The sequence below is a fragment of the Macaca thibetana genome, chromosome 3 (assembly GCF_024542745.1).
Source record: "Macaca thibetana thibetana isolate TM-01 chromosome 3, ASM2454274v1, whole genome shotgun sequence".
Taxonomy (NCBI): domain Eukaryota; kingdom Metazoa; phylum Chordata; class Mammalia; order Primates; family Cercopithecidae; genus Macaca; species Macaca thibetana.
The window spans coordinates 166315603-166339721 of record NC_065580.1 but is presented as its reverse complement, the minus strand read 5'-3'; the positions used below and the strand labels follow the sequence as shown (position 1 = coordinate 166339721).

The window sequence follows — 24119 nt, the reverse complement described above, 5'->3', positions numbered from 1 at the left end:
CAAATCACAGACAGCCCATAAACATGTGAGAGTGAAGAAAATGTTTACTGTTACATAAACTTTGATAAAGTCACTTATTAATTTAAACAGCTTATTTATAGATTATTTTACATTTTTATCTTCAAATAATAATAATTTTATTTCTTCATATGCACAAATGATATTATACTTCTTTTTCTTGCCTGGTTGATTAGACTCTATCTTCAGAACAACACTGGAGAGAGATTGTTTTATCAGTTATTTTCATTTTATTTGTCATCTCAAGAAGAACAATTCAAAATATTTCATCATTATGAATATTTGCTGCCAGTAGTTTATAAGTATACTTTATTGGAACAAGAATGTAATATATTTATAGCTTACTAAGAGTTGTTATTTTAAATTGTTCTTAGGGTTTTAATAAACACTTTTTTTTTTTTTTTTTTTTTTTTTTTTTGAGACGGAGTCTAGCTCTGTTGCCTAGGCTAGAATGCAGTGGCGCAGTCTCAGCTCACTGCAAGCTCCGCCTCCCGGGTTCATGCCATTCTCCTGCCTCAGCCTCCCATGTAGCTGGGACTACAGGTGCCCGCCACCACACCCAGCTAATTTTTTGTATTTTTAGTAGAGACGGGGTTTCACCGTGTTAGCCAGGATGGTCTCGATCTCCTGACCTCGTGATCCGCCCGCCTCGGCCTCCCAAAGTGCTGGGATTACAGGCGTGAGCCACCGCGCCCGGCCAATAAACACTTTTTCTGCATCTGTTGATATAGACTTTTACACATTCTTTTCTATCCTGTTATTTTGTTCAATAATACTGACTTTTTTGTACTTTCCTATTTGTTTTAAAATAAAATAAAACTTACAGAAAAGTTGAAAAAAATTCAAAAAGATATTTTATTCCCTAAACAATTTGATAAATTTGCAGCCATGATGCCCCACCACCCTGGAACACTTTTAAGTGTGTATCTCCTACAAATGTGGACATCCTTCTCTGTAACCACAAGACAACCATCAAAACAGGAACAGAAATAGGTTACTACCACCAACTCATCAGACCACATTCTAGTTTCTCAGACTGTCTTAATAATATCATTCACACTAGAAGTACATACTTTAGGATCACAGGCTACATTTAGTTAATTGTCTCTCATTTGTCTTCTTTAGTCTAGAATAGTTCCTCAGTCTTTCTCTGATTTTCACCACCCTGATACCTTTGAGGATCACAGATTAGCTATTTTGAAGAGTATTTCTTGATTTGGGTTTGTCTTCTGCTTACTAATAACTAGCTTCAGGTTTTATATTTGGGGCAGGAATATCACAGCAATGATGGCTGTGTTCTGCCCATTACATATCATCAAAGAGTATATGATTTTGATTTGTTTGATTTCTAAAAAATGTTAACTTTAATTATTTGATTATAGTGCTGGCTTCTACCTTTATTCGCTGTAAAGACACTCTGCTGCTTTATGATTAATAAATATTTTACAAGGAATTATTTTGAAACTATATAAATATCTTACTTCTCATCAAGCTTTCACCAACAAGTTTTAACACCTATTAATGTTTCTTGACTGAACTGATTATTATGTTGGTTGCCAAATGGTGATTTGTATAAATCTATTGTCCCCTCTACTTTCAGTAATTGGCTGTTCACTATAAGAAAAGGCTTCTTTCTCTTCCCGTGTGGTTATCCTAAATGTGTCTATGTCTGTAAATACTCATGGATTTATATTCATTAAATGAGTCACAAGATAATTCAATAAAATACTGTGTTTTATTTAATGCTCAAATGATGGAAGACTTGGCCAGTAGGAAATTTTTCATGCTTGCTCCTGTGTCATTTTTGACACATCCTGTATGTTCTCGTAATTGCTTAGAACTTCTTTTGGAACAACGATATAGTCCAATATTACCATTTAGCTTTTCTGCTCACATAACTAGTATCAATCAACAATTCAAAGAGATTTAGTTACTTTTAATGAAGAGGAGTGTTTAAATATTCAGATCTGGGCTGTAGATACATTGCTATTGGGGGGCTGCTATTCCTAGGATTTCTCAGTAGCTAAGCTAAGCAGCATATGCATGTATAATGCATATATATATATATATATATATGTGTATATATATATATATATATATTTTTTTTTTTTTTTTTTTTTGAGACGGAGTCTCACTCTGTCGCCCAGGCTGGAGTGCAGTGGCCGGATCTCAGCTCACTGCAAGCTCCGCCTCCCGGGTTCACGACATTCTCCTGCCTCAGCCTCCTGTGTGGCTGGGACTACAGGCGCCCGCCACCTCGCCCGGCTAATTTTTTGTATTTTTTAGTAGAGACGGGGTTTCACCCTGTTAGCCAGGATGGTCTCGATCTCCTGACCTCGTGATCCGCCCGTCTCGGCCTCCCAAAGTGCTGGGATCACAGGCTTGAGCCATCATATATATGCCCGGCCAATGCATATATATTTTTATAGACAGACATTCATAATTATATTTATTCCATGTCTATCTAAATACTCTTATTAAATGGTAAGTTAGTGCCATAGAGTTAGCACACCTGCCTACCTCCAGAACAGATGCCTCTGCAAATCCATGGACCCACTATACACCCTATTAAGCCACAGCCATTATGCCCACCTACAGATAAAGGTTTTTTGTACAGAAGCTAACCCATACATTTTGAAACAAGTGACTTCTTCTTCAAATGTGTACTCGCCAATGCAAGAAACAGAACACAAATAAATCAAGGAAACATGACATCATAAAAGGAAGACAAAAAAAGAAGAAAAAAAAAAAGGAAGACAAAAAAGGAAGACTGACTCCAAAGACACAGAGATCTACAAATTGCCTAATAAAACAAAATAATTGTTTTAAAGAAGCTTGGCAAGCTCTAAGAGAACACAAATAGACAACTCAAATAAATCAGGAAAACAATACATGAACAAACTGAGAAATTCAACACATCAATATGAATAATCAAAAAAGAACCAAACAGAACTTCTAGAGCTGGAGAATATGATGAATTAAGTAAAAAACACAATAGAGAATTTCAGCAACAGACTTGAACAAGTAGAATAAAGCATCAAGAAACTCAAAGACAAGTCATTAAATTATCCCAGCAGAAGAGACATAAAGAACAAAAAAAGAGTAGAACGAGCCTATGGAATTTATAGAAAACAATAAAGTGAATCAATATGCACAATATGGGAGTCTTAAAAAGGAAATAATAGACAGAAAAGAGCAGAAAGCTTATTTAGAGAAATAATGTCTGAAACAAATTCCCAAATCTGGAGAAGTAAACTGACTTCCAGATTCAGGAAAAACAAAAACCACAAGTAGTTTAAACTTAACGAGGTTTACACTAAGATGCAGTATAATTAAATTGTTAGAAGTTACAAACAGATTTTAGAAAACAACAAGAAAAAAGTGACGTCTCATGTAAGTGAACCTCTATGAGACTATAAACAAATTTCTCACCAGAAACCTTGCAGGCCAGGAGATAGTGAGATGATATATTTAAAGTACTGAAAGAGAAAAGCCTGCTCAGCAAGATTAATAACTTGACAAAACTATTATTTAAAGATGAAGGAATATTAAAGTAAAGCCTGCTCAGCAAGATTACTAACTTGACAAAACTATTATTTAAAGATGAAGGAATATTAAAGTTTTTCCAGAGTAAACAAAAATTGAGGAAGTTCATCACTTCTAGAGCTGCCTTACAAGAAATGCTTAAAGAATTTCAAATTCTTCAAACTGAAATGAAAACATACAAAACAGCCACATGAAAGTATATGAAATCATAAATCTCACTAGTAAAGGTAAATGTATACACAATTACAGAATGATGTAACACTGTAATGTTGACGTGTATGTTACTTTTTTGACCATTTTCTTCTAAAGGTTGAAAGACAAAAATATTAAAAATAACTATACACACAACTATTTGTTAATAGGAACACAATATAAAAAGAAGTAAATTCTGACAAGAACACAAAGAGTGTGGAGGAGATAGCGAAAGTGTAGAAATTTTACATGTGATTGAAGTTAAGTTGTTATCTACTTAAAATAGATGGATATGGACAGGCACAGTGGCTCACAAATGTAATCCCAGTACTTTGGGGACCAAGGCAGGTGGATCACAAGATCAGGAGATCAAAATCATCCTGGCCAATATGGTGAAATCCCATCTCTACTAAAACTACAAAATTTAGTTGGGTGTGGTGGCACATGCCTGTAATCTCAACTACTGGGGAGGCTGAGGCAGGAGAATCACTTGAATCAGGGAGTCGAAGTTTGCAGTGAGTCGAGATTGTGCCACTGCACTCCAGCCTGGGAGACAGAGTGAGATTCCCCCTCAAAAAAAAAAAAAAAAAAAAAGTATATAACTACAACCTACTTTATGCAAATTTCAAGGTAACTACAAAGATAAAAGCTTGTAATACACAGGTAAAACATAAAAAGAAAAGGATCCAAACAGATCACTAAAGAAAATCATTGAATAATAAAGGAAAACATCAAGAGAAGATAACTAGTATAACAGAACTGCAAAGAGAAAGAAAAGAATGAATAAAATGTTGAGTAATTTTCAACTATCAATAATTACATTAAATGTAAATGGTTGAATTCTTCAATCAAAAGGCATAAAATGACTGTATGAATAAACAAACAAAAATACACCAAGAGCCAGCAATATTCTGTCAACAATTGATTCACTTTGTGTTTAAGGACACACATAAGCTATAAGAAAAGGAAAGGAAAAAGATACTCCATGCAAATATAACCAAAAGAAAGCAGGAGTGACTCTACTTACACAGAATAGACTAAGTCAGAACTATCTCTATGGCAAAAGAAGGTCATTATGTAATCATAAAAGGGTCAACTTAACAGGAAGATATTACAATTATAAATACATATGTACCCAACATAAGAGCACCTAAATATATAAGGTAAATAATAGATCTAAAGAGTGAATTGATAGCAATACAATAACTATAGGAGATTCCAATACCCCACTTCCAATAATATACATAATCCAGACAGAAAATCAAAAAAGAAATAGTTCACTTGAACAACACTATAAACCAAGTAGCCCTAACAGACATGGGTAGAACTTTTTACCTAACAGCAGAAGGTGGCAAATTTTTCTCCAGTGCACATAGAATGTTCTCCAGGATATTTACATTTTAGGTCACATACAAAGCCTTAACAAACTGAAGAAGATCAAACTGATTTCAAGTACTTTGGTTTGAAACTGATATCAGCAAATGGAAAAAGTCACAGATATATAGAAACTAAACAACACACCCTTGAACAACCACTGGGTCAAAGAGAAAATCAAAAGGAAATTTTAAAAGTATCTAGAAACAAATGAAAATAAAAACACGGCATACCCAAATTTACGCAATGCAACAAAAGGAATACTAAGAGAGAGGTTTACAGCAATAAGTGCCTGTATTAAAAAAGAAGAAAGATCTCAGATAAACAATCTAAATTTACACCTAAAGGCCTATGAATAAAAAGACTAAGCTCAAAGCTAGCAGAAAAAAATAATAATGATTAGAGAAGAAACATATATAGAGAAGAGCAAAAAAGTTGAAAAAAAGTTGAAAAAAAAACTGAGTTGGTGTTTTAAAAAAGATAAACAAAAGTGACCAAATCTTTAACTAGACTAATTAAGAAAAAAGAGAGAAGATTCAAATAAAGAATATTATAAATAAAAGAGGAGACATTGCAATGGATGCCTCAAAAAGGCATAACGGATTATTATGAACACTCATAAGACAACAAACTGAAAAATCTGGAAGAAATGAATAAATTTCTAGAAACATGCAACCTACTAACACTGAATCTAGAAAAAATAAAATGCCTGAACAGAACAATACCAAATAAAAAAATTGAAGCAGTACTTAAAACAATCCCAACAAAGAAAGGCTCAGGATCAGATGGAGAAAAATCTCTAAAATATTCGAAGAAGAATTAATACAAATACTTCTTAAGCTCTTCCAAAAATAGACAAAGCACCTCTTCCAATCTTATTTTATGAGATTATAACTACCATGATACCAAACCAGAAAAACACAACATAAGAAAATAAAACTATAGGTCAGTATAATCCAGGAACACAGTTGCCAAATTCCTGAATAAAATACTATCAAACCATATTCAACAGCACACTAAAAGGATTATACACCAAGATCAATTGGAATTTATCCCTGGGATGCAAGGATTATTTGATTATTCAATATAAGCAAATCAATCACTATGATATGCATTATCAATAGAATGAAATATAACCATCACATGATCATCTTAATAGATGCTAAAAAGCCATTTGATAATATTCAAGAGCCATTTATGATAAAGAACCAAAAAAAAAGGTATAGAAGAAGCTTAACACAATAAAGGCCATGTATAAAGAGCTCACAGCTAACATTATATAATCATCACAGAAAAACTGAAAGCTTTTCCTCTAAGATCTGGCACAATACAAGAGTGCCCACTCTTAGTACTTCTATTCAACATCGTACTGGAAGTTCTGGTCAGAGCAGCGCACAAGAAAAAGGAAGTAAAGCCTTTCAAATCAGAAATAAATAAGGGAAATTATCTGTTTGCAGGTGACATACGATTATAAATGTAGAAAACCCTGAAGAGAGAGAGGATAAAAAACTCTTAGAATGGATAAACTTAGTGAAGTTGCCATGATACAAAATCAACATACAAAAATCAATGGCATTTCTATATACAGACAGCAAATTATCTGAAAAGGAATTTTTTAAAACTATTTTATTTACAATAGCAACAAAAAAAGAAAATACTTGGGAATAAACAAAACTAGGGAGGTGAAAAGTCCATATAGTAAAAGCTATAAAACATTGATAAAATAAATTCAAGAGGACACAAATGGAAAGATATTTTGTGTTCATGAATGGAGAGAACTAATATTATTAAAACGGCCCTACTACCTAAAAAGATCTACACATTTAATGCAATCCCCAACTAAATATGCATTGCATTCTTCCCCCCACCCCAAAAAAATCCTAAAATTCATATGGAACCAAAAAAGACTCTCAATAGCCAAAATAATCATTAGCAAAAAGAAAAATGCTAGAGGCACCACACTACTTTACTTTGAAACATATTACAAAGATATAATAACCAAAACAGCACAAAACTGGCATAAAAACAGACATGTAGACCAATGGAACAATCATTGTTCCACTGAATCAATTCTGTGTTCTGTTACGCAGTACAGTATCTATGGTTAACAGTAATGCATTGTGTATTACAAAATAGCTAGAAGAATGGCTTTTGTATGCTCTTGCCACAAAGAAATGACAATTGCAAGAGGTGATGAATATACTAAGTATTCTGATTCTATCATTATACAACATATACATGTGTTGAAATATCAAATTGTACTCTATAAATATGTTCAAGTATAATGTGTCAATTAGAAAAGAAAAAGAAGAAAATAAAAAGAATAGAGAGACTGGCTGTGGTGGCTCATGCCTGTAATCCTGACACTTTGGGAGGCCAAGGCAGGCGGATCACTTGAAGTCAAGAGTTCAAAACCAGCCTGGCCAACAAGGTGAAGCCTCGTCTCTACTAAAAATACAAAAAAAAAAAAAAATTAGCCAGTTGTGGTGGCAGGTGCCTGTAATCCCAGCTACTCGGGAGGCTGAGGCAGGAGAAACACTTGAACCTGGGAGGCGGAGGTTGCAGTGAGCCACAGTCACACCACTGCTACAGCCTGGATGACAGAGCAAGATTCTGTCTCAAAAAAAAAAAAAAAAAAAAAAAAAAAAAAGATTGCCTCAATCAACAGTGAAGAGACAATCTACAAAATGGGAGAAAATGTTTGCAAACCATATATATAAGAGGCTAATATACAAAATGTATATGGAACACCTACAACCCAATAGCAAAGAAACAATCTGATTAAAAAATAATCAAAGGGTCTACATACACATTTCTTAACAGAACGCATATAGATGGCCAACAGGTATAAAGTGATGCTATGTTTCACTAGTCATCTGGAAGATGAAAATCAACCTCAGTGAACTATCACCTCACACCTGTTAGAATGGTTACTACTAAAAAAAAAAACAAAACAAAAGAAGATAAGGAGTAAAAGGAATCCTGTATACTTTTGGAGTATATAAAAATTAGTTAGGCCATTATGGAAAACAATGTAGCTGTTCCTCAAAAAATTAAAAACAGAGTTACCTTATTATCCAGTAATTTCACTCCTGGGCCTTTATTCAGGGAATTAATATCTGGATGTTAAAGAGATATCTGCATTCCCACATTTATTGCAGCATTATTCATAATAACCAAGATATGGAAATAACCTAAGTGTCCATCAATCAATGAGTGGATAAGAAATGGTTTACACTCAGACACACACACACACACACACACACACTGAAATATTTTTCAGCTTTATGAAAGACAAAATTCTGCCATCCTGTCATTTTCAATAACATGGACAAGCCTGGAGGATAGTATGCTAAGTAAAATAAATTTTTAAAAAAGCAAATACTTCATGATTTAATTTACATGTGGAATCTAAAATAGTCAAACTCATAAAAGCAGAGAGTATTAATAGAAAGATGGTTGCCAGGGGCTGAGGGGAGAGGGAGATGGGAAGGAGTTGGTGAAAGTGTACAGTTTCAGTTATAAAAAAAATAAATGCTGCAGATTGAATGGGCAGCATAGTGACTACAGTTAATGATACTCTATTGCATACTTGAAATATGCTAAGAAGATTTTAGATCTTAGCTGTACTCATCACAAAAAGAAGAAAAAGAAATTATGCTATGTGAAGTGATAAATATGTTAATTAGCTTGACTGTGATGATCATTCACAATGTATACATATAACAAAACATCAAGTTGTACACCTTAAGTATATACAATTTTTGTTTGTAAATAAATAAATTGAAAATCATGTGTTCACACTGTGATTCTAACCTAAAATCACAATGATCATTCTAGTTTTCTGCCTGTATGCCATAAGGGTTGATCAAGGCAGCTACTCCCATGATCCTTGATAGAATTACTTATTTAATCATTCTTCCAATACATAGCCAATTCCCATTGTCCATGCAGTCCCAACCACTATGCCTGTGAAGACTACCCTGCTCGTCCTGTATGCCCTCCAACAACCCACATCAAATGATTACCACAGGCTCCAGTCCTCATGGTTATCCAGTTTGTCCTGCTCAGTCTCTGACACCTGTGCAAGCAGGGGTGAACTCAGTCCCTTAATACTCTACATCCCAAATCTGGCCTCCCCACTGTACTTCTCTAATATAAGGATGCCCTCCTAACCCAACTAATGCTCCAATGCCCTGCTATGTACGGCTACCACTTTCATTGTTCCGCACCTGTGCTCGCCCTCCTCAAGTACTGTCATTCTGCAATGGACTGCCCCACCCCTGCTTATCTCCATAGACAGCCTCTATGGTACCCTTAGGTTCTGTTCTGCCACATTAGAACATATGAGTGCCGTCCATCCTCCTCAGCTCTTCAACCCATTCCAGGGCACTGTTACATCCATCCCAGCTTAGAGACATCCTCCTCATATCACTCAATTTCCCCAGCCATTTACATTGAGCTATGTATTTCACCTTTTCTTGGCCTTTTCATTCCTTCCTAAGTCTTTCTGTTTAATTTGGGATCATTTTGCTACTACATAGAGAAAGCTCTTTAATATTTATAGTGCAATCTGCTGGGCCACTTTTCTCTCGTGAAAAAAATGGTTTACCTTAAATTTGGAAGGATATTTTTACTGGGTATAGAATTATAAGCTGGCAAATTTTTCCCCCATGATTGTCATGAAAGAAGTTTGTTTAGAAAAAAAAAAAAGGACTTTTTGACCCAATAAAATTGCACGTTGCATTAATTCACATTTATATTGTATGTTACTCTCCTCAGTGATGTCTTTCAATGTTTTGTTGAGGAAATAGAAAGTATTCTGTATATTTAAGCAGAAAATGATTTAACCCTGAGAAATAAATGGATATAAAACCACAGGAAAGAGCATAGGAGAAAAAGTCAAGAAAGGCTTCTACAATCACTCAAATTCACTGCCACCATTTAGTTAGTTAGGAAGTTACAGGAACCATAATAAATTGACACTGAAGGTCACAGCTGCCTATAATATTAAGGTGAGTGTTTCTAAGGGAAACAGACTTTAAAAACCCCACATTTCCCAAACATCATGCATCTTCTTGCTAATGCAGGTGAAATAATACAGCTTCTGCCTCTCTTCCGGGTCACATCTTGCTCAAGAGCCTGTCACTGGCAGAATTTATGGCGTATCTCTAAGGAATTAACTTAGGAGATGTAGGTGCTGTCAATGAGATACACAAAGGAAAATAATAAGAGGCAAGAATGGTGCATAGTTTTCTATTTTCAATTTACTTATTTTTTCTCTAATTTTTATTATATATTTCTTATGCTTGCTTTAGGCTTGCATATTCTTCTTTTCCTGGTTTCCTAAGGTGGGAGTTTTTAGATCTTTCTTTTCTTCAAATTTATACACACAGCACTATGAATTTTCCTCTAAGAAATAAGTTCATGTACTGTTTTTGGTGCATCTGCCTATTTTACTAAGTTGTATTTTCATTTTTTAGAATACATTTAGATGAATGTATTTTTAAATATTTTGGACTTCTTTTATTCATGTATTATTTAGCAGTGTATTAATTTCCAAATATTTAAGAACTTTCCAGTTTTCTGTTAGCCAAGAGAAATACATTTCCCATATCAAACCATTAGATCTCATGAGACTTATTCACTACCCTGGAAACAGTGCAGGAAAGAACCGCCCCCATAATACAACCACCTCCCACTGAACCCCCCTACAATATGCGAAAATTCAAGATGAGATTTGGGTGGGGACACAGCCAAACCATATTGCTGCATGAATGCCTTCTTTTGAGAAGTGTCTGTTCATGTTCTTTGCCTACTTTTTAATGGGGTTGTTTGTTTCTTTCTTGTAAATTTGTTTAAGTTCCTTGTAGATTTTGGATATGAGGTCTTTGTTGGACAGATAGATTGAAAACATTTTCTCCCACTCTGTAGGTTGCCTGCTTACTCTGATGATAGTTACTTTTGCCATGTAGAAGCTCTTTAGTTAGATCCCATTTGTCAATTTTTACTTTTGTTGCAATTGCTTGTGGCGATTTCATCATGAAATCTTTTCCCATGCCTGTATCTTGAATGGTATTGACTAGATTTTCTAGGGTTTTTATAATTTTGGGTTTTGCATTTAAGTCTTTAATCCATTTTGAGTTAATTTTTTTATAAGGTGTAAGAAAGGGGTCCAGTTTCAATTCTCTGCATATGGATAGCCAGTTCTCCGAGCACCATTTATTAAACAGGGAATCCTTTTTCCTTTGCTTGTTTTTGTCAGGTTTGTCAAAGGTTCTAGATGTGTGATCTTATTTCTGAGTTCTCCATTCTGTTCCATTGGTCTTTGTGTCTGTTCTTGTATCAGTACCATGTTGTTTTGGTTACTGTAGTTTCATAGTATAGTTTGAAGTTGGGTAGCGTGATGCCTCCAGCTTTGTTCTTTTTGCTTAGGGTTGTCTTGGTTATGCGGATTTGGGTTCCATGTGAATTTTAAAATGTTTTCTTTCTAATTCTGTGAAGAATGTCAATCATAGTTTAATGGGAATAGCATTGAATCTATAAATTGCTTTGGGCAGTATGGCCATTTTCACAATATTGAGTCTTCCTATCCATTAGCATGGAATATTTTCCCATTTGTTTGTGTCCTCTCTGGTTTCCTTGAGCCATGATTTGTAGTTCTCCTTAAAGATGTCCTTTACTTCCCTTGTTAACTTTATTCCTAGGTATTTTATTCTCTTTATAAAAATTGTGATTAAAACACCAAATTAGTGAAATGGCCATGTACTATATGATTACAATTATATTATATTCTGGAAAAGGCAATAGAGATAGTAAAAAGATGAGTCGTTTCTAAAGGTTCAGGAAAGGAAGATTAAATGGGCAAATCACAGGGGATTTTTTTTAGGGCAGTAAAACCATTTTGTGTGATATTTTATTTGTGGAAATGTGACACTATCCATTTCTCAAAACTCATATAACTTTACAGCACAAAGAGTGAACCTTATGCCAATTTTTTCTCATCTTTGTGGTGGACACATAGAGGGAAACGACATACAATGGGGCCTACCAGTGGGTGGAGGGAGAGGATCAGGAAAAAAACTAATGGGTACTAGGCTTAAAACCTGGGTGATAAAATAATCTGTACAACAAATCCCCATAACATAAGTTTACTTACGTAACAAACCTGCATATGTCCCCTGAACTTAAAATAAAAGTTAAAAATAAATAAAAAAGAGTGAACCTTAATTTACAGAAATTATGAAAAATTACTTAAAGAACAAAGGATCCCAGAATGAAATAGAGAATATTACAAAATCACCTAGCTGTATTACAAATATCTAAAACAAACTCACTGAAAGGGATAAAAAAATGCTGCTGCTCTAAATAAATTTGGAAATGAATGGAATCTGTAAGATTAAAGACAAAAGAAACTAGACATTAACCAATTAACCAACTCCATCTAAGCCAATTTACAGGCCCACAAATTTTTGAATGAATGCGAGGCAGGTCTGTTGAAGAAGATCCATGCAGCATTGCCAAAAAGATGATACTGTAAATCATCCTTTCAGTCATCTTCAAAATAATCTGCACCAATTTACTAGTATGACAGTGCTTTGGACAAGGGTAAAGCATCAGAATTTTTAGAGATTATCAGACATTGGCTCTAAACAGAGACTAAATTTTTAAAGACTCCATACCCTATTGTGGTCAAGTAAAATAATAAATGAAGTTTGAACTTTCATCTATTTCATAATGGGCACAGTGAATCCACCACTCTCCCCATGAAATAGATATGTTACAACTGGCAGGATCTGCACACTGGGTCTCTGGAGTGAGGTCTATTGTGGTAGGAAAGAATAAACAGAAATTAGTAGAGCTACCTCTTCCTACCAAATAGTAAATTAAAAACAATCTTTTATTTCCAGAAAGATTATAGAGATTAATGCTATCTACAGTAATTTCCTAGGACTAGTATAGCAACATATCATACATTTGGTGGCTTAAAACAATAGAAACTTATTCTCTCATAGTTCTGAAGGCTAGAAATTAAAAATCAAGGTGTGGATGGTCCATGCTCTCTCTGAAGAGTCTGGAGAAAAATCCTTCCTTGCCTTTTCCTAACTCCTGATGGCTGCAGGCAATCTTTGGTTTTTCTCGGCGTACAAACATACCACTTTAACTTCTGTTTTCTTGGTCACATGGCATTCTCTCTGTGTGTGTCTTCAACTCTGTTTTGTCACAAAGCCCTCTTATAAAAAAAATCAGTGACTGGACTTGTAATCTACCATAATTCAGTATGACCTCAACTTGATTACAACTGCAAAGATTCTATTTCCAAATAAGGTAACATTCATGGGTACCAGGGGTTAGGACTTCAACATATGCTTTTTGAAGACACAGTTTAAACCACAACACTACCATTAAAGTCTTGAAAGTTTCAAGAGGGATGACTGTACCACATCTATATTCAAGTTGCTTATTTGTCCTCTACAAAATATAAATAGGTTTAGAAGAATAAGAGGGAATTATCATAAACTTAATCTAGTAATGACTCCAGATATAGCTGTTTTGTCAGATGTGCTGTTTCTCTGCTGGAGCCAATAAACACATCCCTTTGAACCTAATATTCACTTTTTATCTGGCAGTCTTTTTACCCTACAAATAAAGAACACCAGAGTCAGTCTCCATTCAGCTGGCAAGACCAATCATATTCCTTCACTGCCCTATCTCAAAAGAATGCTAACTCTTCAGTGTCCAGGCATAAATTCATCTGCAGAGACCTTGACTGCCTCTCTATTCCAGAGGATACCGTGTTAATGGAATATATTGATGGTATTATGGTGATCAGAACCAGAGAGCAATAACTAACAACTACCATGGACATCTTTAAATGACCCATAAGAGACCAAAGATAGAAAATAAATTATATAAAATGGAATATATTGATGGTATTATGGTGATCAGAACCAGAGAGCAATAATTAACAACTGCCATGGACATCTTTAAATGACCCATAAGAGACCAAAGATAGAAAATAAATTACATAAAAATTCAGGGATCTGCCACTCAGTGAAAGTTTTATCGGTCTAGTGATCTGAACGAAGGATAAGTTGCTCCCTTTGGCCCCTCTTACACTTAGCAAGAGGCATAATACTTAGTCACTTTGTTACATTTTCATGGCAACATAATCTTTATTTGTATATGGCACGGGCTACCATTTAGAAAGGAATATAATGGCTTTCAGTCTTGAGTTACTTAAGAGCAAGAGAAGGCTCTGGAACGGTCATAGTCAGCTGTGAATATTGCTCTGTTGTTCAAACTGTATAGAGGGGCAGATTCAATGGTGCATGAAGCATCTATGACTGATAAGAATGCTGTCTGGAGGCATTTACAGGCCTGTATAGGTGAATCACGCACATACTTTTAGGATTTTGGAGCAAATCTATGCTCTCTTCTGTAAATGTATATTCTCCTTTGGAAAAATGACTTTTAGTTCATCATATGATTTGAACTGCCCATTATGAACGATATATTTTCTAGCCCTCTTATTCAGAAAGTTGAGCATACACATCAGCTCTCTGTCATCAGGTGAAGGTGGAGAACATAAGGTTGGGCTTAAGGGAGTTCTGAAAGTACAAACAACTTTCAGAAGCAATTGGCTTGGATTCTCATGATTTCCACTCTGCTGAGTTTTCTCTCCTTTCTCAACATACACCTACAAATTTATGCTGATTTTCCAGTTGAAGAAGGAAAAATTAGTCCTGGATAATAGATGGTTCAGCCAACATGCTAGCACTGCCTAAAAGTGGATGACCGAAGTATAACAGATCAAAGCACGGATTACCCTAAAGGTCAGTGGTGAAGGAAAATTTTCAATTATTTTTAATCATCTTAAGAAATGATAGTATCTAGATTCAGTCTGCATTTCAGAACTTAAGTCTACATATGAGTACTTGATACACACAGAGTCAATATCCCTAAAGAAAAATTAATAGTCATGCCTTCTGTTAAATTTGGGTCTACTCTACGTTCCCATGACATTGAAATCTGATAAGATTCTCAATGCTTTTCTTTTCTCTGAAGAAACATGTCTACATTACAGTGCAGGTACAAGATAATCAACTAAACAACTTTTTAAAGAATGCTTAAGGTGTGGAGAGGAAGGAACTAAACAAGCAAGAAAATGGCACTACTTTGAAGAGAGCATAGCAATAGGAAAACTACAGAGTAATATGTGATTGGTGGGAGTTTGTACAGAATAAATCACAGTTGACACTTGAACAATGCAGGGGTTAGGGGTGCCAACCTCCAGGCAGTTGAAAATCAGAGTATAACTTTTGAATCCCCAAAAAGTTAACTACTAATAGCCTACTGTTGACCAGAAGCCTTACCAATAACATAAACAGTTGATTAATAGATGCTTATGTTACCTGTATGATAGATTACATTCTTATAATAAAGTAGGCTAAAGAAAAGAAAATGTTATTAAGAAAATAAGGAAAAAAGAGAAAATGTATTTACTATTCACTAAGTGGAAGTGGATCGTCATAAAGGTCTTCATCCTTATTGTCTTCATGTTGAGTAGGTTGAGGAGGACAAGGAGGAGGAGGGGTTGGTCTTGCTGCCGGAGTGGCAGAGGTGCAGAAAATCTGTTTAATATAAGCCTATCTGTGCAGTTCAAACCCATGGTATGCAAGAGTCCACTGTATTTGCTACAAAGATGTATATAGATAACATCACAGCTGTGTTGATTAGGATTTAAATATGCATATAAGAAGAAGGGTATTATTAGCAAAATGATGGGAAGAGGATGGCATTTGCCTCCTCCACGTGATGTCATCCAACATAGTTACAAAGGTTAAATTCAGCATCAGTGTGAGCAAGGTCATTGAACTCAGCATTTTTTTTCTTTTCCCTTAAAGCCTATCAACTATTTGGCAGCATCATAACATACTGAGAAGAAAATCTCAATTTTATCAGGATATGGAGTCTTTTTTTTAATCTAAAGATATAAGATTAATGAGATTTTTAAATATAGGTTGATCTATATAAGAATGTCAGGAGTGCCTGTGGTTTGTCACACCTACACTGAGACTGATAAAAGACTGTTAGTGTTTTTATGCACTAAAACTTACTCTTGCCTCTTAGGCTAAAGACTTAAATTCTGACACAATAAGCTACTATGGCAACTACTATGGAGGACTAGGCTATGGCTATGGCTGCAAATATGGTTAAACCTCTGGCTTTGGTGCCTTTAGAATCCTGGACTGTGGCTACAGATGTGGCTGTGGTGGGTTATGAATTTGACTGCTGGCACCAGTGTGATTATAGTACATGGTTATTATCAGGCATTGACTGAATAATATCTACAATTGGGTCCATTTTTGCTGTTCTACTACACTTCTTTTATTCGTTTAACCCAACTAGAATTGTTAATGATTCCCTGTAATCCCAGCACTTTGGGAGGCTGAGGCAAGTGGATCACCTAGGTTTAGGAGTTCGAGACCATCCTGGCCAACATGGCAAAACCCCATCTCTACTAAAACTACAAAACTTAGCCAGGTGTGGTGGTGGGTGCCTGTAGCCCCAGCTACTGGGGAGGCTGAGACAGGAGGAACACTTGAACCCAAGAGGCTGAGGTTGCAGTGGGCTGAGATTGCACCACTGCACTCCAGCCTGGGTGACTGAGCAAGATTTCATCTCAAAAAAAAAAAAAAAAAAATGCTTAATTATTCAATCTAATTCTAGGCAAGGAAGACACATTATTAAATTCACACTAAATCCACATCAGTGCACTAGATTAACTACATTTTCCTTTTCCAAACTGATGTGTTTTCATAATTTACCAGGCAAAGTACCTTTTGGTATGTTTCAGGAGCAGGGAGTTCTAGGTTTATTTTGAATTACACTACTTTGGCCTGGCCATGTTATTCATTCTTTAAATCTATTAATATTCACTTGTTTAATAAATATTTATTAAGTAATTTCTATATAGGACTTCCAGTTAAGTCTTAGTATTACTTATGGGAAGAGAGTTTTTAAGCAGAAAAACAAATCTGTAAATAAACATGTATGCTACAACATGATAGGTGATGTAATGGCCAAGTAGGAACACAGAGGAGAAGTTCATGTTTGGATGCAAAAGAGGGAGACTGTAGAGCAAAGAGATCAAAAATATTCTCACTGAAGGTTACATTTGGATAAATTTTTAACCAAGGAAAAATATATTAGGGGTAAAGTGTATGCCAGGCAGGGGGAACAAAAATGCAAAGCGTGAAAAAAGTATTGGACTGCAAAGTCATGAATTGATGTTACTTATTGAGAGAAAAGTGAGCAAAGTCACTGGCAAGAAATGAAGCCCTGGGCAGTGAAGAGAAACTAGAACATCAAGTCCATATATATTTTGTAATGGGTGCACTGGCTAATGTTTTAGAAAGTTGTAATATTTTCCTTTACCTGGATGAGATTGGAGACTATTATTCTAAGTGAAGTAACTCAGGAATGGAAAACCAATCATCGTATGTTCTCACTGATATGTGGGAGCTAAGCTATGAGGATGCAAAAGTATAAGAATGGACTTTGGGAATTTGGGGGGAAGAATTGGGGGGTGAGGGATAAAAGACTACAAATATGGTGCAGTATATACTGCTTGGCTGACGGGTACACCAAAATTTCACAAATCACCACTAAAGAACTTATGTGACCAAATACCACCTGTACTCCAATAACTCATGGAAAAATAAAATAAAAATAAGAAGTGCATGTTTTATACAAATAATTATGGCATCCAGTTGAAGGAAAGGTGGCCAGAGAGTATGACCACAGACCAAAACACCATTCCAGAGGCTGTGTAACCAGTCATTGCAAGGTCTTAATGTAAAAAGCAGCAACTAAGATTCCTATGAAGGCCTAGATCAAATAGATAATTAAGGGATAGAAGTTAAAGAACATGCCCACATGGTGTGAGAATGAAGGGGGCTAAGGCATACAACAGAGCACAAAATAAACAATGAATTGGACAGTCAATGACTAATTGTGGAAATAATGGCACATGTGATATGAGAATCGGAACATTTGGGGGACTATCAAAGTGGAGCTGCAAAAGTTTACTTGATTACACATACATGTCATCTGTGGGAGGGCCAAATAAAGATTTGTACTGGCAGGTTCTTGCAAAAATCTGCAACTCAGGAGAAAACTGAGCTTTCAATATAGAAAATAATTGGATAAAGTTTGTCGTAACCTCAGAAATACAGTGTATTAGTCCGTTCTCACTCTGCTATGAAGAAATATCCAAGACTGGGTAATTTATAAAGGAAAGAGGTTTAATTAACTCACAGTTCTACATACCTGGGGAGGCCTCAGGAAACTTACAATCATGGCAGAAGGGGAAGCAAGCACACCCTTCTTCACATGGTGGCAAGAAGGAGAATAAGCACAAGCAGAAATAACCACTTATAAAACGATCAGAACTCATGAGAACGTACTTGCTGTCAGGAGAACAGCAGCATGTGGGTAACTGCCCCAGGATTCAATTACCTCTCTCTGGGTCCTTCCCATGCCACCTGAGGATTATGGGAACTACAATTCAAGACGAGATTTGGGGAGGGGGAGCAAGGCTGAACCATATCATACAGTATTCCAATAATCATAAGTGAATTTTTTAAAAAGGTGTTTGCAAATCAGGGAAGGAGCAGATAAAAGTTTAAAAGGAAATGAAAAGGGAGTCATGGCAGGAAAATCATGGGTCCACCAACTTTCTGGAAAGAGAAACTTCTTAACAACCTTCCTCTCTTCAAATATGGATTCTTTCAGAAAGGATTTCTAGAGTAATAACATAAATTCTGACGCTGAGCTGGATGCCGACAGTTATACGATCAATAATATTAGCATGTTCCCTGCCCTCAGAGAGGTTAACATCAAGAGGGGTTGACAAAATATCATAAATGCAATCACAATAAAGCAACAGAGGCCTAGCAGTTAGGTATAGGAAGTCTCTCCAGTCCCCCATGTGTCGGGATGGACCCTAAACCCCATCCACATGATGGCCATGGGAGCAGCCATTTGGAGTATGATCTTCATGCCCTGACAGGAGATGATGGGTCCAGATAAAGCCATTTGAACAAAATGAAGCAGAAAATTTCCAGAATTTGCAAAAAAAGCCAGTATGTCTTCTACCTATTGAAGCTCTAAGGTCTAACCCTTGTGATCTATTAGAATAGTAGCTATGTGCTTCTCCTTGTAGAATGACCATTTGCAGTTTATTACAAGGTACCTGTTTATGTTTTCTGCTGAAGAATTCTGTGTATGTTCTACTCAGAGACAGATCACAGAAAATCTTTTTTACCTTTTGTAGACTGGCCATGTCAGAGATTTTCCATCAAGTCTATTATGTTCAGCATCCTAAAAAATAAACAGAAGAGTGAGCTCATTGAAAACCATCACTGCACTGCAGACCTACACATTGATCACAAATGCTGTGCTCTGTTCATTCGTTATGTACTTGTTTACCTCAGAGTTACCAACCCTCAAGCTGGTTTGCTTTGTATGGAAGTGGATAGAACATCTTTATAATTGACTTATTATGCAATATCCAGAAACCGTACTTAGTAAATTGTGGCAGGAAGCTTAAAATTTTCTGATAGTTTAGAAATATAGCACCATGAGATATCAGAGGGGTCATTTTCGCTAAAGTTGTGACAGTGATAACAGGTTGAGAAAAGTCTGAGAAAGGAAATTACTGTAATATATGACAGTCTGGAGCAAAATTTCTAGTTCGGTAGCAAAAGGCAATTGCAAAAATTACACCATAACAAGGTTGAAAGGAAAAATATTGACAGGGAAAACCCAGAACACTGAGTTCTTCCAGTCTCTTTTAAGAGCCTTAAAACCCTAAACACCTGTGGGATTAAATCATGTTTGGCTTCTAAACAGAGAGATTTTACTCCAATTCCCTGTATGGACCAAAGAGGTCAGTAGATCTATAGCTCTAAAAAGAACAACAGCTCAAAACTTAAAACATTAAATAAAATATTTATTTATATCTATCTGTCTATATCTGTTTATGAAATAATACACATACATATGTATATATTGGGAGAGAGAAATACACTAGATAATTAAGTATCCAGTCATCTGGATGGGATAGGGGTAGGAAGATGACGTGGAGTGTTGGGTGGGTGGATGGAGATGAAAGAGGGTAAATTGGTAACAAAAAAGGAAATAAATTTAAAAAGACAGAAACTTCATTGAAAAAATTTCCAGAATAATGAATATATCATGTATATGTTTTGATTTATGTATGTGATATATGATACGCATAGAGACTGCATCTATTTACTTACAGCATATCCAAAATACATACCAAGATAAAAAAGGCAAGGGCCTCATATATGTTATGCAATTCTTTTTCATCTGAAACAACAAACTCCAAACCCCCATATATGTATATGCATGGGTGGAGATAAAATTGCATATGTATGTACAAGGAAGTAGAAAGTAATGGAAGGTCATCTGAAGGGAATGCCTGTGGGCAGCAGCATGAGACATAACTAACACCATCTTTATGCATATTTGTATTGTTTTACTTATTATTACAGACATGTATTATTTTCTGAATAAAGAAAACAAATGAATGAAAAATTTGAAAACTAAAGGGATGCTTTAGATAATGGAAAACTGAATCAGGAACCTATGGAATTGAGAAAGCTCTAGAGAGCATAACTTTATTTAACTTTTGCTTGATCTACCATGTATTTGTTAATTTTTACTGTAAAAATGTTGAATATTTGTTTAGAAACAGTTGACACTTTATCTTTAATATTTATTTACATTTGGTATACCTTTTTGACATATCCTGAGAAGAAGAACTACTTGCTCACAGCACTCCAAACAACAGCAGATGATAGTCATAAAATCCAAACAAATGAGGTAATGTAAAATGTAATGACAATGTAAGCATAATTTTTCCATAAGCATACCAGATCTTATTCCCAAGAGAGATTCCTGCCTTTGTTAGCACCTACTTCCACCATGCCACATTGGTATATAATGAGGACCAAGAGTATTTTAGGAAACATAACACAATAATTTGCATTTATATACAGCTACCCAGAAACAAAGTGTAACGCTGTTTAAAGCCTTCAAGAGTTGCCCAATGTTATTAGTCAGGCAGAATGGCAGCTTTATTTACTTACTAAACCAATTCCATATTATGAAGAACTAATGACTAGAGTTGATACATACTTTATTAGTTTGTTTCTGAAAACTCTGCTAGAGCCAAAAGAAGGAATATAGGAAGAGCTCTGGGCAGTAAATAGGAGAAATAAACCTCCAGAGATCATCAGCTCACTTAATTCAGTTAAGACTACCTTAACAGTTGTAGAAAACTGCACATACACTTAAGTGTATGCTAGGTGCTTTGTTGCGGAGGTCTTTACAGATTATCCTTGGTAGAATGTCTTTACTATAGAAAATTGTTAGGGAGAACTACTTAAATAGGCTTCTGGTTGCCATAATAATCAGTAGTCAGTTTACTCCTTTTAAAAAATAGTCTTGATATAAGGCAGCACAATAGTTTTCACAGTATAAACAAATCAAGCAAGCATCACTCATTTGTTCAGACAAATATTTGTTGAGTGTGGTCTCTGTGCATGGTCTCAGTACCTACATGGTTTATGCATAATGGTCTTAGCACCTACAGTTATTCTCATTACTGTGTGTTATGTTTGCTCTTGTCAAGTTTGATTCCTCTATAAAATATAAGTAACATGAACAAAGAATATACCTATATTTACTTTTTTATTTTAAAAATAAAAATGATATGAATAGGCTTCTATGGAATTAACCATGATATCAAAAAAGAAGATATACAGTGAAAACCTATATCATTCTTATTGCTATAGGAAAAATATATATTTGGGGACTGAATTCTAGTGACCTACAATCCATTTGGACAATTTTAGCACAAAATAGAAAATATACTTCAAAATGGCATATAGCATAACATAAAGATAAGTGTGAAGTGCTGTAATATGTTACAGAACATAACTATCACAGAAGTTCAGAGGAAGGAAGAAATAAATGAAAGCTAGAAAGGAATATGATACTTCATAGATGGGATGGAGAAACCTGAAGCATAATTGGAGAAATGAGAATGGTTTAGATTAAAAGAGGGCTGAAACAACCAGTGTGTGCAGTGAAATACAATGCATCACCTCTGCATACTCGCCGAGTATCAAGCCTGCATTAAACCAAGACTTACGATCTAACCTACAATTTATAGAAAATAAAGGAGTTACAAGAGGAACAAGTTAAACATCATGAGTAAACAACTAAACAAATGAAGAATGTGCCCTATTCTAGAAGGCAACTGGTCTAATTTTTTCAGCAAGCCAATGGCATATAAAGGCAAAGCTGTTCTGAATTTGAAGAGATGTAAAATATATAACAACTAAATGCAACGTGTGGAACTTATTTGAATCCTGAGTTTAAAAAAAGAGGGGAACTTCCTCAAGTTGATAAAGAAAAAATAGCTACAAGAAACCTACAGCTAACATCATACTTAATGGTGAGAAACTCAAATATTTCACACTAAAATCAGGAATAAGTCAAACCTGTTCCCTCTCATCACAACTTTTCAACTGTATGACAAGAAAAAGAAATAAAGGCATACTGATTAGAAAGGAAGAAATAAAACTGCCTTTCTTCACATGGTCATTTATGTAGAAAACCCAAAAGAATCAACAAGAAAACCTCTGGAATTAATGAGCAATTATAGCAAGATTGCAAAATACAACATTAATATGAAAAACTAAATTGCTTTCCTAAATGCCAGCAACAAACAAGTAGAATTTGAAATTTTAAAAAGATAAGGAGCCTACTATTTACATTAGCACCCCCAAAAATGAAATGCTTAAGTGTAACTCTAACAAAATATATACCAATCTAAGTGAGTAAAAGTCCAAAACGCTGCTAAAAAAAAAACAAACAAAAACTAAATAAATGGAAAGAAATTCCATGTTCATATATAAGAAGACTCAGTGTTGTCAAGCTGTCGGTTCTTCCCAACTTTATCTATAGATTCAATGTAATCACAATCCAATTCCAACAATTATTTTGTGGATATCAACGAATTGATTATTAAGTTATATGGAGAAGCAAAAGACCCTTAGTAGCCAACTCAATATTGAAAGTCACGAACAAAGTCAGAGAACTGACGCTACATAACTTTAAGATTTACTACAAAGCTGCAGTAATCAAGACAGTGAAGAAACAAACAGGTCAATGAAACAGAATGGAGAGCCCAGAAGTAGATGAACATAAATATAGTCAACTTTTCTTTAACAAAGAAGCAAAGGTAATACAATAGTGCAATGATAATCTTTTTTGGTTTTTTGTTTTTTGTTTTTTTTTTGGTTTGGGATGGAGTCTCGCTCTGTTGCCCAAGCTGGAATGTCTGTTGCCCAGGCTGGAGTGCTGTGGCACAATCTCGGCTCACTGCAAGCTCCGCCTCCTGGGTTCACACCATTCTCCTGCCTCAGCCTCCCAAGTAGCTGGGACTGCAGGTGCCTGCCACCATGCCCAGCTAATTTTTTTTGTTAGTAGAGACAGGGTTTCACCATGTTAACCAGGATGGTCTCAATCTCCTGACCTCATGATCTGCCCTCCTCGGCCTCCCAAAGTGCTGGGATTACAGGTGTGAGCCACCGTGCCCGGCCAATAATGGATAATCTTTTTAACAAATGGTGCTGGAACAACTGGACATTTGTATGCCATAACATAAGTCTAGACACAGACCTTATACACTTCACAAGAATTACATCAAAATGTGTCATGGGACAAAATAACATGCAAAACTAAAACTGCTAGAATATACCATAGGAGAAAATCTAGATGGCCTGGAGTATGACGATGCCTTTTTAGTTACGAAACCAAAGGCATAATCTAAGAAAGTAAAATTTGATAAGCTAGACTTACTTAAAATATTTTTTTAAAGTTTGTTC

The 24119-nt window shown here is 35.3% G+C and overlaps 2 protein-coding genes across 2 annotated transcripts in view; one reads left to right on the top strand and one right to left on the bottom strand.

Moving 5' to 3' along the window:
• The window catches only part of TIAM1 (TIAM Rac1 associated GEF 1), a 1375699-nt gene that overhangs the window by 389279 nt on the left and 962301 nt on the right, over positions 1 to 24119 (bottom strand). The gene's annotated exons all lie outside the window — the stretch shown is intronic.
• LOC126950965 (keratin-associated protein 20-3) lies at positions 12640 to 16416 on the top strand. The gene is given in 2 exon segments (XM_050784871.1): positions 12640 to 12738; positions 16264 to 16416. Coding segments are annotated over 2 exon segments (252 nt in total).